At 37.8% G+C, this 15,000-nt stretch overlaps 1 protein-coding gene across 6 annotated transcripts in view; it reads right to left on the bottom strand.

The window, feature by feature from the left end:
* LOC122362797 (latent-transforming growth factor beta-binding protein 4) overlaps positions 1 to 15,000 on the bottom strand; it is a 64,114-nt gene that overhangs the window by 34,778 nt on the left and 14,336 nt on the right. For all 6 annotated transcript variants that reach the window (XM_043264357.1, XM_043264358.1, XM_043264355.1 and 3 more), the window contains exons 5-6: positions 11,045 to 11,239; positions 2,299 to 2,523 (exon numbers count right to left, since the gene is read on the bottom strand). In XM_043264357.1, the coding sequence (XP_043120292.1) occupies positions 2,299 to 2,523; positions 11,045 to 11,239 (420 nt within the window). The remainder of the gene's footprint in view (positions 1 to 2,298; positions 2,524 to 11,044; positions 11,240 to 15,000) is intronic.

Raw genomic sequence — 15,000 nt, forward strand, 5'->3', positions numbered from 1 at the left:
AGCTCTGATTACCTAGTTAAGTAGTTATTAAAGCCTGTTACGTTCTCGTCTCCTCTTGTAGCAAAACGTGACGCTTATTTGGTCAAATAATTGACGTTTCGCGAAGTGTACGAAACGTAAAATGCTTTGTATCGCTTCGCTCAGAAACTGTCACGCTAAGAAAACATGGTTACCGTTTCCACTACTAAAAATGTTTGCTTGCTTTAAACTTTGAAGTTGCATACTTCTTAAAAGAGTAAGGAAAGGATACGCTTTAAAAGATTATACTTTAACTTCTAGCCTAATATTTTTGAGTGTTTAACCGCATGCTAACTTTATTTTTTCACCCAGCTAATGTCAGTAAACCTATTTATGTAACTAGAGTCTTTGAAACACGACTAAAATTACTGCTGAATGTACTGACAAGCATTTGGCATAAAATACTTCAATGCGATTTTATTGAAACTCATCATCTCATATATTTAACATACTTGTAATCACGCATTTGCTAAGATTAAGTTTTAATTTCGATTCATAATCCGGTGTTTCGCACGCCTCTAAATAACCGCACTTCTTTAAAGCACGGCAAAGGCACCTTTTAAATAACCAACGTTTCATTTGAAGAAAGATAGACTACAATTTCCAAAAACCGCCAATCGAACCGTACTACATCCAGTCCCTGACAGGATAGGTTTGTGTTTGTGGTGTTTCTTGTAGAATGGAACGAGTTCGGCCTGAAAGAAAGTCGACGGCAAACTCCCGAAGACCTGTGTGACGCACTTCTGGCGTGTTTCCCGTCCATTACCTCCGTCCAACTAATCTATTAAAATGCCATCAGGTCTCAGTCAAGCCCGGATTTCGGAGTAAAAAACAGGTTGGTTTCCCCGATGTCATTCTGCCCCAACAAACCCGCGCACGAGACGCAAGAGCCACCCGAGGCCCGCTTTAGTTCCTCGCTGGACTTTACGGATCGAGGCCAAACAGAAAATGAATGTCGCCGGTCTGTGACGCGGTCATTTTTCACCATCCCAGCAAGTCTGGATCCGATCGCGGCCACGGGTTGCATAAGAGGCTACCGTGCCAAAACACATAACCCTCCAACCTTGAGCTGATTTGACGTATTTTGAACACTGTAAAAATCTCGATGAAACCAGCTTAAGTCGTAAACATTTCCCGTACCCTTGTGAAAAAGAAGCACGCTTGCTTATTACGGAAATATTATGCATATAATAAATTGAATAGCATGCTTGAGATGCAAATTGAATAACAAGCTTTTAGGCATGACATTGCATGACAGTTAAAATAATAAAAATATACAGTTTTTTATACATAGTTTTGCATTTAATTATATAGAGTAGAATGTCCCATTTATATTAAAATACAATCAGTTGAAGCTTTTTTGACCCACTTAAGTAGCATTTAAGTGTTTTGACATGCAGTTTATTGCATTCTCTTGTATGTGGTGCATTTTGAAAATATATTTAATTACACATAAATAATGAAGGTGAAATTTAGTACATTAAAGGTATGTAGGATTGGGAATAAAGCATAAAAATACTATAATATGTTTAAGACGTAACACGCTAATTTAACACGGCTATCTACAAAATTCAGTCAATTATTCTCCTATTTAAATCATGCGTTTTAGTTTGTCTACACATCAAAATAAGGACACTTCTCAAAACATGACAAAATATTAATAAAACCATGTGAAATACACTTTTTAAAAGTCTGATTCAGAAAGTAGTAGATCCTCTCTTCAAGCACATTTTGATATTAATTGTAGTGCGATTAATTTATTGCATCAGAAAGAAAAGTTTTTGTTTACATAAAATGCATGTATACTGTGCACGTATTATGTGTATATATAAATACACATGCATGCATATATTCAAGAAAAATCTTGTTATATATATATATAAATATATTTTATATATAAATATGAATGTGTGTGTGTGTGTATTTGTACACCTTTTATTTTGGATCTTTATTGAATTTTTTGACAGCACTAATTAATAGCTTTAGAGATTTGAAGTACAAATAAGTGCACAATCACTACTAAGCACGCTTCTTTCTCACAAGATCAAAACCATTTCACATTCTTCAAAGTGTTTAAAATACCGATAAGTTGTTGAAATGCCTTTGAACTTCGGGTGGAAACACTTTTCCCAACCTGACTTGTTTGACCATCAGGTGGCCTTTGGTGTGACAACATGCCCCTCTGTAAATAAATGCATATTAAACGAACTGTGCATTTTTTTTTTTTTTTGCCAGTTCTGTCGTGCGATTGTGTTTCGTGAAAAGCGCAGCTCCTCTCACCGTTGGTGCTGATCTGCTCGGGCGTCTGCAGAGGCAGGATGTACTCGGACGTCATGGGCTGATTGGCAGCATCCACGGCGCCGCTCGCCGGTTTCTCGATGTCATTGGTGGAGGCGGCGGCGGAGACGGGGATGTGGCAGAACTTCCCGGTGAAGTTGGGCGGGCAGAGACACTGGTCCTTCTGTACACACACTCCTCCGTTCTTACACAGCATCGGACACACGACTGACGGGAGACGGAACAGAGAAAGTGTGTGAAAACACGGAGATCATGCGACTATTGCCCTAAAAACCACATCAGCTCAATAAGGTTCTGATGAAAGACACAGAAAAGATGCTGCTAATATCCAGTCTTGGTTTAGTGCCTCTCAAAATGGAAAGTTTCTATAAAAAGCAACTCTTTTGTGTCATTACTGGCCTCAGAGTGCCTTCTATAGCACATGTCTGTGATGTATTAATACGTTTGGAAAGCTTGGAACGAGACCATGCCTAAAAAAATGAAAATAAATGTACCGTGTGTGTGTGTGTGTGTGTGAGAGAGAGAGAGGGTTTCTTCACGGTTGTTTTTTGCAGTGCTCATCTGCGATCGCTCTAGCATGATCTCCAGATCCAAACACATCTGTCAAACAAACCCCATGCAGAAAGAGCTCCACACAACGACATAAACAACTCCCAAAACAAGGCCTCGAGGAAGAACAATCAGACAGAACAAGGCTACATCTAATCTTCAGCATCAAATCAAATCATAATGATTTATCAGAACTTTCCAGCTGGCGTCACTGCTTCGCTTTCTGCTCCTCGGATCCCAAAACTCAACAGGTTTTCGGCGGTGTCCTGTGACCGCCTCGTTAATTCGGGGGTTTAAAATCTAATTTAAACCTGGAAATAAAGAGGAGGTTTTAGGGATTTGATGAAAATGTAAAACAAATGATGGAGCATTCATTTCTAGGTCACTAATCGAATTTGACGCCGACCGTGTTTACACTTTCTCAAACGATGCTGGCTAATATTAATAGCACGATCTTAAATTAAAGTCAAAAATTGCATATATCGTCCATAAAACCAACCCGTATGGTTCAGCAGATGCCGAAGGTTAAATAAGGCTTTTACAATGCACGTGGATTTTTATTAATACATTAAACTCTGATTATATGATTATTGTACATTTTGATTTTTAAGAATTATACGTAATATAATATTATAGTAACTTCTTCTAAGTAAGGAAAAAAGGACATTATTGCATATGAATTATAATACAGCTGCAATATTAAAGTAATAAGTGTCCATAACGTAAAAGAAAAGGAAGTCAAGTGCTTTTTCTAATTTAAATATTGACTAAAATGAAGAAAAACATTGTAATAGGAATGAAATTCGCTGAGAAGATGACAAACATGATATTATCTTATTTTGTTCTTTTAAAGTAAACACGCACAAACAGCAAGGAGACGGTTAAGATCTGCTGTCTTTGGCTGACCTATTTCCTCCCAGCTGTCACTGACAAGAGTCTGTGTGTGGGAGATGAGAGAAACTTGAGCGGTTTCATTTTGAGACTTAAAGACGCTGAGGTCACCCAACCAATTATATTCAGTTAGAAGAGATTTACCTTGTTACCCTGACACACACACACACACACACACACACACACACACACACACACACCTATTAGCCAGGGTTCGGCGGAAGCTGAACAGCATCCAAAGTCCACAGGTATCCATCATTTTTATAGCAGGGTTCAGTGCCGGGTCAGCATTGATTCTCTGCTGTATGCATACACATCATTTGGGGTAGTATTTTATAATTCCTAGAAAACTTATAAACATCAAACTAGAGGCTAAAGTTTGCTAAAAAAAAAAAAACTTTGATGTTGGCTTGAGAAATCCTAAATGAGTCAAACGAGCCAAATCACAAATCAGAGCTGAAATGTGGTTTATTCAAGGTGCCATGCGGTTGCTAGGTTCCTCTATATGGTTGCTATGGCATCACTAGGCAATTGCCAGTATAATACCTGAAGTTTTTTTATTTTTTTATAATGCAGTTATATAGCTATATTGTTGCTGGGGTCCTCCTCTAAATGGTTGCTAGGGCATGGCTAGGCATTGGTATGGTGATATCTTAAGAGCCCGAGTCAAAGGAGCCCATGTCTCCATGTTGTTCAAATATAGAGATATAGCTTATTTTACAATATGGTTACTAGGGTCCTCTAAATGGTTGCTAGGGAAAGGTTGTGAGGATGATTCAAAAGTCAGAAGAGCCCAACCCTATTTCTCTAGTCAGGTAACTTTAATAAAAGTTGTAAAAAAAAAAAAAAACCTTTAAACAATGTTAAGTTATGAAAAGAAAACCGTACATTTTAATCTTCTTATAATATTAGAAAAAAATGATAGAATATTGTAAGAAATGTTCTTTTAACCTTTTATATAAAATTCTAATCAGAGGAAAACTGGACATTTTAACATTTTTATAAACATTTCAAAACAATGTTCCTAAAATAATTACCTGGTTATGTTCTAATGAGCAAATTTAGCATGTTCATTTTACTATACGGTTGCTAGGTTGCCTTAAATGGTTGCTAGGGTGTGGTTAGTTGTCAGATGTTTAAAGACTAATGTATTTGAGTCAAAAAAGGCCAACATGCTTGTCTTTATGATGTTCTGTCCAGAGATTTCCCTCTCATCATCATCATCATCATCATCATCATCATCATCATTTTTCAATGGAAGTCTATGAGGTGGTGGTTGCTAGGGTGTGGTTAGGAGGTTAGGGTGTCACTACTTATAGTCCGTGTGCTTTATAGTCTCACACCCTCATGTTTTTGTGAGATATGGGCACACACAATATTTTGCAAATGCAAGTCTAAACCATCAGGAGGAGATGTGGTTTGTGGATTGACATAAACGAGCAGGCCCAATAGTTCCCTGCTGTTAGCAAAAGAATTATGTATACACTCGAACAAATGCTGGGTGAAATATGGACAGGACCAGCGACTGGGTTGTTGACCCAGCAGTTTGCTTGTATGTTTAACCCAATGTTCTGGATAGTAACCCGATCCCTGGTTCTTTCCATATTTTACTTGCTGCTGGGTTGTATTTAACCAGCATTTTTTAAATCTCACAAACTGTATATCAACCATTGCATTAAATTTACACATGCACTCTAAAAAATGATGGGTTTTTTTTTTTTTTTAAACCCATGTGATGGGTTCAGCTTGTTGGGCTCTTGTATTGGGTTGCTTTAAAAATGTATTTATTTATCACATAAGTACGTAGTTCCTCGTTTTTCTGTAACCAAGTTGCTGGGTCATTTTTAGTGATGGGTTATGTTCTTACCCAGCTGCTGGGTTGATGATGAAACAGCCCAGCTATTAAATTACAGTTAGATCGCTGCCCTTCTTTATTTCTAAAATGCTCGTTAAATGAGTTTAGATGTATGTAATATTGTACAATATGAAGTCTTGTGTTTTGTATATGGATGTTCTTGCTTAATAGTAAAGGTTCATATTTAGAATTTAGAATTAAAATTTCTGTATAGCGCATTTCACGAAACGAATAATTGCAGAGCAGCTTTAGACGAAATAAAGGTTCTACAATGTATTTAGTAGTAGCTTGTATGAGAAAGAGGGAGAGGTCGGGTGTTGTTTGGAGATGATGTGGCAGAGGTTTGTACGTTTGGAGATGAATGGACCGTGGTGGTTTTTGAACCAGGATGAAAGCTTGCTCTTCAGCTCATCTGCGTAAACACAAACATTTGGCAACACTCTCACACTTCATAAAACTAAAGCTGAAAATCTCAAGTACCTTTTCTTTTTCTAGCTTTCCACCTTCATTTCTGGACCACAGATATTCTGTTGTTTTGAAACCATTGAGGGTTCGGATAAATATTGGCTCCATCCAGATAACAGGAAGCCAAATCTACACTTTCAGAGAGGGGGGAAATATGTAAATAAAATTCTTTTTGAAATGAAGAAAGGCCAGGAATACGCTGCTTGACTGAAACAACAAAATTATAAAACTCTTGACAGGACACGAATGGAAGAAAAAGCCATTTTCTTTGGAGAAGGTCCAAGGTGAAGGTCTCATTTGCACTTCAAAGATTCATTCAGAGAAAAGCGCTGTGCGTATCTGCCATCTTTCATCTTAAATGAAGAAAGGAGATCCTGCCGGACTCCACTAGTTTAGGGTTGCGTTTAAAACTAAAGTCTTAAATTAGACTTGCGAATTATTTTGTATAAGAAACTAGGTTGGAAGAAGGTTCGCATCAACACAGATATGCACACATTTTGGGCACATGTGTATGAACTTCAAGGCTGACTGCATCGTCACTCAAGTCAAACTATTTTGAGGTAAATTAAAGACACATGCTGTTAAAGCATGCTCTAAGTGCGCTGTGCTCTGAGATAGACTCGAAAAATATCACACATATCAGAAAAATGCCCATGTCGTTTTCTAAATCAACAGACCCACAGGCTTTTATAATTTACTTTGCATCAAGATAAAGCAAATTATCACATACTATTTTAGGAATATACATGTGCCTAACAGTAAATTAAACTTTATTTTGATGGTCCCTTATGAATATTATGTTGACAATAAGTACACGTACATGTCTACTAACTACCAAAATTTTTTTTTTTTTTTTTTTTTAAATGTAATGTTAAACAACCATTTTAGCAGATCTACTTAAAAGGTTTTTGGAAGGTCACAGCACTGTAAAAAAAAAATTAAATATTTAATTAGTCGACAAATTTACTAGCAATTCGTAAAAAGTTATGAAATTATTTGGTGTTATTTAATGCCTTTTTTTATTAATAAATCTTTTTCTCCCCAAAGTGATTAATTGATTGATTGATGGTGAGTCTTATTGAATCCTCATTATTATAAAAAAAAGAAAAACTAAAAATGCGTAAACTTAATGTCGGTATGAAAATGTAACAATAAATTTTCCACAGACCCCGTTGTGACCCCCTGACTGTACCCCTCTTTTTTGAAAAGCTCAGTGTTTGTATGCTTTTGTGGTCCTGCGAAAGTCATGAGAAAACTATATGAAGGCAACGTATGTTATAGACTAGGGTTTAGAAATCTACTGTACATTTCTCTCTGTAACCCATTAACAAACACACTAATTTACATCCACTGATGTCAAAGCATGATTGCATGGAAGAAGAATTTTTCCATATCGTAAAATAACTAGGACGACATTTGAACCGTTCAGAAAGCTGAACATACGTACGGTACATGTACGATAACACACACTCTCAAACATGCTGCGAGCGTCTCTGATGGTCTCTGGCTCTCTGCCACGGTCCAGATGTTTCAGGGCCCCCGGGGGCCACTGCAGGTAAACTAATTAACCCTTAGAGATGCGTGCATGTACGCAGCGAGAAGAAACGGCTGCTTGATTTCTTTTACGGCAGGAAGTACATTTCACGCTTTCTCCACCGATTTCGACTAAAGCAGCTGAAGGATTGCGAGCTTTTCTTTGGCACCACGTGTTCGACTCTCCGTTCGCCCCAAAACCCACAGCCAGCTATTGGAGGAGAGTTACAACCAGCCCTAAAAACACGTGCCCTAGATCGGACACAGATGCTCAGCACATCTGCATGCTAACATACATGCACTGTTAACTCATCTTCGTTTTAAAATGAAAAATTAAAGAAAATGAGTGCTTCGGTTCTTTTTAAAGGAATATTTTCTGGTCCAAAATTTACTTTTGATTCATTCAGTCCCTGCAAAAATTATGTGCCATTTTGTATTTTACAGATAAAAAGAATACACTACAACAATTCTTTTGAACCCGTAATAAATCATAACTAGTAATATCACCATTAATTTAGAAATGGACATCGCCAAAATGGAGTCATTGTTCAATGGTGGAGTCAACTGTGAACTCAATTTCATTTAGTGATTCATTTAGTCATTTACTCTCTGCAGATAACATTGAGGAAGGCTGGCTTTAATACCATTTGATTAATCTTTTTTTTTTTTAAGAACCAGTATATAATAGTCATTTGTTCACATATCGTGGTGCATGCACATCTAAATAACAAACACCGCCTCGCACAGTGATTTCTGACATAATGCATATGAAAGCTTAACAGAACCGGACTTGTCGACCCTGTGCCTGCGCTGACATTTATGGACTTTTCATGACACTTTCAAAGTTAAATGGTGCAAAAAACGTTTTATCTGAAACACATGGTCATGAATCTTTTTTCGTATTAGCTGGTGCATAAAGACTGGGAATTAGTAAAGTACACGTACAAGTAAAAATAACATGGCATCTGAATATGACATAGTATCTACACTACACTTAACCGACCGCTTTAAGATATTTTAGCACGCTTCACAAGACTCGTACATGAGTGTTCACATTATAAGTGGAGTGCTGTACCGGGTGTGCTAACAAGCACGTTTACTTAATAAGAAAAGCCAAATGTATGGAGTTTATTATATAACACAAACATCAAAATGTATTCATTTACAAATTGTGCAGTTTTTTTAAGCTCATAACATAATATGGCGCACAAAGTATCACAAAGTAAGCGACGATCTGCTACTATAATCATAATTTGTGTGAAAAGGAAGAAAGGTTGTTGGTGTTTTACTGCCACTATTGTTCATATCTGCTGGAAACTACATTCTTATAGTTTTCCAACGATCCTAGGTTGGGGTTTTCAATTATCGTCACCTTTTTTTTTCGTGAGCATTCTGGTCATGGTCTGCAGCTCTGAAATCGGTACCATATGACATCAATTTGGCGAAGATGAAACGTTTCCAGGCCAAAGGAAGCACGATCCAGAAGAAACACGACTAACGATCCCACATGGATCCACAGAAAGTGACTAGGAGCTACAGGATAGCGGAGACAAATGTGTCTATTTAGGATCTAACCCACGGTGATGAATGCAGGGGGACGGGGACCTTATTCATATAAATAGTTATATAAAGAGCTCTGGACTGCATTGGCGAGACGCATCTAGTTTTTTCAGCAGTCAAACTTTCACTACGTGTTTACAATCACTACTGTGAAAGATTCGAATCAATTTCGTCGTCGTATCTCAGCTGTCAAATGACTCCAATGAGCAAAATTACAACCAGCACTTGGCCTTGTGCCTGGATGCCAGACCGACCGTGAAGTCAACGAAAAAGACGTAACCTCCAGGATCCATCCGCTCAACCAAAAAGACGCTTCGACGACACGGGAAGAGGTTTACTGAAGCGATAGATGATTTCTCAGAACTGGAAGCCAACGCCATTTCTTTCGACGCCACAAACACGGCGTGTGTGTTTATGCCCGTTTATCTCCAAACTGCATGAGCGGAGAACACACATGAATCACCTCCCGCTTTCGTGTCCGGACGTGTTTACCAGAAGAAAACACAAATGTATAAAATCTATCAGAGGAAGCTTTGGTGTGTGATAAGTTCATAATGGGTTTCTCTGGATGGAGATTACAGGAAGCACTTGTATAAATAGGTCACAATGTTACTGGACTGTTGGAGCTGATTTTCTCTTGGACAAGAGGCAAGAGCCAAATAGGAAACAGGTCCCAAGTGGAAACCGAAGTCGAGAGGACTGTTCAAGCCTTACATAAGCATACCGTGGTGCGGTGACTAGGAATATAAGCTTGGGTTCACCGAATAAGCCTCTTGCCTCGGGCTCAGAACTGTACTGAAAATCCTATGCTGGTCTGGAGACCATCTCGCAAATGAACTGGCACAATATCATGGTTCTTTGATTGTACAGTAATATACAACCTCAAGTATCTAGAGCTTTAAAACTGCTGTAACTGTAGCTTTTTTCTCAGAATCTCAGAAGTAAAACGGCCAGATAAAAACTCACAAATACCGATTAGTTTCTATTCCTTAAGAGTAAAAAAGCTTTCTTAGATTACACTTTTTCTTGTGTAACAACTTTTTGGTGACACATTTGTTTAATTTCACTAATTATAGCAATTATATATGCACGTTTGTGTTATTTTTGTAACCTAAGAAATAATGGAGGATCTTTTTGAGCTCACTGGACATACATCATGAGCGACATCTACATCTAATCAGTGGCAGAAGACACGTTTGATCAGCATCTCAAGGTCAAGCCCTCCATCTCTCAGGACAGACTGGACGGCAGCGTCCATGCAAATGATCACGAAGAGCATCAGACTCAACAGATGTCTCGGCGCAAACACACAGCGCTCATAAATACCTTCAGACGAATGTCTGAGACACCTGCGGGTCCGTGCATGCACATGCAGGTGTGTGTGTTTGTCTGCAGAAGTGTGCATTTATCGTTCATACTGAAGACACAGTTCTTAGTGACGCTTTCGGCATTCCATCATGTTTGCTCTTCAAAATCAAAGACTGTCAAATTCTGAAAAAAACCTTTAAAAATAAATAAATAAAATTAATAAAATAAATAAAATAAATAAAATAAATTATATTAAACTATTTATTATTATTTATTATATTATATTTACTTTTTAATTAAAAATATTATTTTTATATATATATATATATATATATATATATATATATATATATATATATATATATAAATATATATTATTATTATTATTATTATTATTATTATATATACACATACACACACACACACACACACACACACACACACACACACACACACATATATATACATGTATGTATTACTATCAGGATTTGAAACCTTTCACACTAAATGTGAATCAGAGAATCAATAGCACTAAACAGTGGCCCTCAGTGAAGTACATTTACTCACACACTCTGAAGCCGGACCCGGTCTGCGTCTGTGCTCCCTGCTCACTGTTGTAGATGGTGGTGACGTTCCCTCGCTCGCAGTAGTTGGTGCAGCGTCCCTGCGTGCAGCGCAGCCTGCAGATGGTGGGAGTGAAGAGCACTTTGATCCGCTCCGAACCCCCGCGGACGGCTCCGGAGCGCTGCTGCTGAGCCTCGGCTACACAGAGGCAGAGGGCAAAGCAAAAGCAGAGGGGCAGAGTCAGTCTGTGAGGACGCATGGTGAGCCCCGGTCACACACTCATGACACACACACACGCAAACCCGGGGTGAAGACCGAAGCACCTTCTTCTCGGCTCGTCCGTGCAATATCCCTGGAAAGGATCAACTAGTGCGCAAAAAACCCCAATTCCTGTTCTGGCAAGAGATATGAGGTAACGTGCGTCAGCCAAACACACCTGCGTGTGTGTGTGTGTGTGTGTGTGGCTGTGAATGTGTTCAGAAAGCTGCTTGCCGAAGAAACCAGAGCCGTCCTGGTGTTTCAAGGAGCCGTCGCAAGCGAAATCTGTCTGCGATTGAGATCGTATCCATCACCCGCTCGCTCTCCTTCGGCCCTGCGCTCACAAACACACTGACAGGCTTCTCCGAGCTCTCACTACATGAGGAGAGACGAGGAGAGAGCAGAGTGGGCGGCGAAAGCAGAGAGAGAGACTCTGAGTCTCTGGCACTGCACACGGGGTGAGGTCAGCGCCGTTTAATGTGTGTGTGTGTGTGTGTGTGTGTAGAGGGGGCTTGTAGATGAAGGGAGGGCTGTATTTTTCTTTCACTCTGCGTTTTCACTGCTGTCATTTGGCGAGCTTTGGCTGATCCCCCGCAGCGAGCTCTGAACGCTTACGAATAGTTCGGCACGGACCAACGAAAGGAGAGATTCAGAAGAATGTTCACGTTGCTCTTTTGCAGAAACTGGTAGAGTGGACAAAACGACAATAAAGCACCATAACATAATATAAAGTAGCCGCAATCGAGTCGTATGAGAGCTCTGTTTGAAAAACAGTCGACTATTACTATTTTTGACATCAGCTCTAAGCGAATGAAAAGTATATAAAGTTATTTTCTCCCAAATCGAATCATGGAAACGAGGCATTTGTGAAACAAATCCCAAGCGTGTCGTCTTCTGGCGTCGGTCTGAATGAAAACGCTTTGCCACTATAACGCACTTTTGATGCGTTAAGAGATCAGAAAGACTGCTTTTGGAAAAATGAACAAGTAAAGTAAAGCATATATAGTGTTTTTAGCCTTGCATGCATGTCAACCTGTTTTTTGGAACTCCCCTAAAAAATATGAACCTTTCATAATCCGTAATAGGGGCACTTTAAACATAAAGGTTCTTAAAATTATATGTATTTATTTAATGATTTATTTTTTGTCGCGATACCATAGAAGAGTCGTCATAGGTTCTTCAAAGACCATTTCAAGCATCGATTCATAAAGAATGTTTGGAGAATATTTTCATGATCTAATGATACTTTTTTCTACTATAAGGAACCTTTGTGGAACGGAAGGGTTCTATGCATGTTTCTTTAAAATCAGTTCTTTTTTTTGGCATCAGCGGTTCCATGAATCTCCACGAAAGTTTTCCACCGGGAAAAAAACGATTCTTTGTGATTCTTGTGTTCTTTTTCACAATAAGAATGGTTCTTTTATAAAATGTTCACTAAAAGGGGAACTGGAAAAACAAGCAAACAACAACAACAAGCTGTGGAGCAAAAAAGAAAACGCCTTCGAATGATTTAAAACAAGAGAACAAGTTTTAAAATTAGGATACAGGAGAAAAACTACACCTGTAAGTATCATGTAACTAATAAAATCATACAAACCTGAACTGTTTTATGATTAATTATTCTATTTATTTATTTATAGCATTATTATAATTAGTTAACCATTTCTTTCCAAGTAACGCCAAGCTCTAAAATATGTTATCAGGTGGAAATCGTGATATCTCAATTGTTCATCTGCTTATGGTCAGTAATCATGTAGTTCATGTATGGTGGTGCGTTGTTGTCGTTTTTGGAGCTTCACGGAAAAGAGCCGTCAGGATTTTCCTCAAAGATTCCATGGAGTTCAAAATTCCAAATAAATCCCTTTTGAGTTCCGCTGAAAAAAAGCCGGACCTTCGGGTTTGGAGCGACACGAGGCTGAGCAAATGATGGTCATTTTTTGTTTTTGGATGAACTTTTCTTTTTTAACTGAGGATAAACCTAATCTGAAACAGGCTTCTGACCAAATAAGTGTCCGGATCTACTCAAAGACCAACAACGAGGCAAAAGAACAAACTGTTCGGAGCGTTTGAAAGGATTAGCTCTCATAGAAGATGCCGCGTTCTTCACAGATGATATGGTTTACCCAGATCTGGTGTTTAACGGTACTTCTGTTGAATGCACCTGCAGGGAATCAGATCTAAAAAAGATAATTGAATTTTCCTGAAGTATTCTGCTTTTTAGTCTGTTTTCTCCAGAGAAACGTCTCATTAATCTCTCAGACTCTGCTTAGATTTGCCAAAACTAAAAGATTTCTCATTATACTCTTCACGATTAAATAACCTGCAGCCCCAATTTATGTCTATATTATAAATCAGATTCATTTATCATCATTTATATTATCTTTTTCTTTTTTTAGGAGTAACATCAAAGTTTATGAGAAAGAAATTATTATTATTATTATTATTATTATTATTATTATTATTATTATTATTATTATTATATATAATTATTATTATAATTATTATTATTATATTTTATTTTTTTCTGTCAAAAATACTTTAAATATGTACTAAATATACACTGTGTAAACAGTTCAGTTAAATATATTTTAAATACTATATGGAAACATTAAAGATATATATAATATATATATTATTTATTAATTTATTTTTTTAAAGAGCCGTAATTATTTTGGGCATTGCAAAATGTTTCTTAGATTTATATATATATATATATATATATATATATATATATATATATATATATATATATATATATATATATATATATATATATATATATATATATAATGATTATAAGTTATAAATATTTAAAATGCCCTATGCTCACACCTGTTAAATGTTTATATGCACAACGTGAACGTATTTTATTAAATAAAAAATAGATGGAGGGCAAAATAAATGCTCATTAATATATTTCTATTTAAATGTATTTCCAGCAAAAATGGCCACAGATGTACTTCCATACATATGTTAGCTTGTTTTTACTTGATGCAGCTTTCCTCCAGGAAGAGCAAACCGTGGGTTAAATACAGAAATGAGGTGAACTTGATTATAACTCAGACTGACTTGACACACTTTCAGAATCTGGAAGGAACAGACCGAACAGATTCCTCCACACACACACACACACACACACCTGTATCTGACACGTCCCGCAGCTGCTGGAGTCAGGCCTGCTGGGATCATAAATTAATAAGGCTACCGTAGGGAGGACCGAAGCCTGCACTCCTCTGTTCAGATGATCTATGGATCACTTCACCCAAACTGACCGCCTGCTCCGTCCCGACAACATATTCCACAATCACTTACACACATGTATCCAAATAATAACACTAATAAAAAGAGTTCGAACAACAGCATTTCCTTCTTGATCTGCTTTAAAATGACTCCATCAATCATTCGGGAGGAGCTGCTCCACTCTGTCATGATGTCAGTGTTTTACATATTAATGAGGCAGTAAAACATGCTCTACTATGGCAACCGCTCGTGTTTCTCGTGTTGTTTGGGGATGAAGTTGAATTTGTAAGATTATTGTTGTGAATGAGGTCAGCGTGTGGCACTGGATTCAACACACACACACACACACACAGACACACTCACACACACTCACATACACACTCACACACGCACACACGCACGCACACACACACACACACACCCACCATCACTGCCAGTCAAGCTTCACAAACTGCTGCTTT

Source organism: Puntigrus tetrazona, chromosome 18, assembly GCF_018831695.1.
Source record: "Puntigrus tetrazona isolate hp1 chromosome 18, ASM1883169v1, whole genome shotgun sequence".
Taxonomy (NCBI): Eukaryota; Metazoa; Chordata; class Actinopteri; order Cypriniformes; family Cyprinidae; genus Puntigrus; species Puntigrus tetrazona.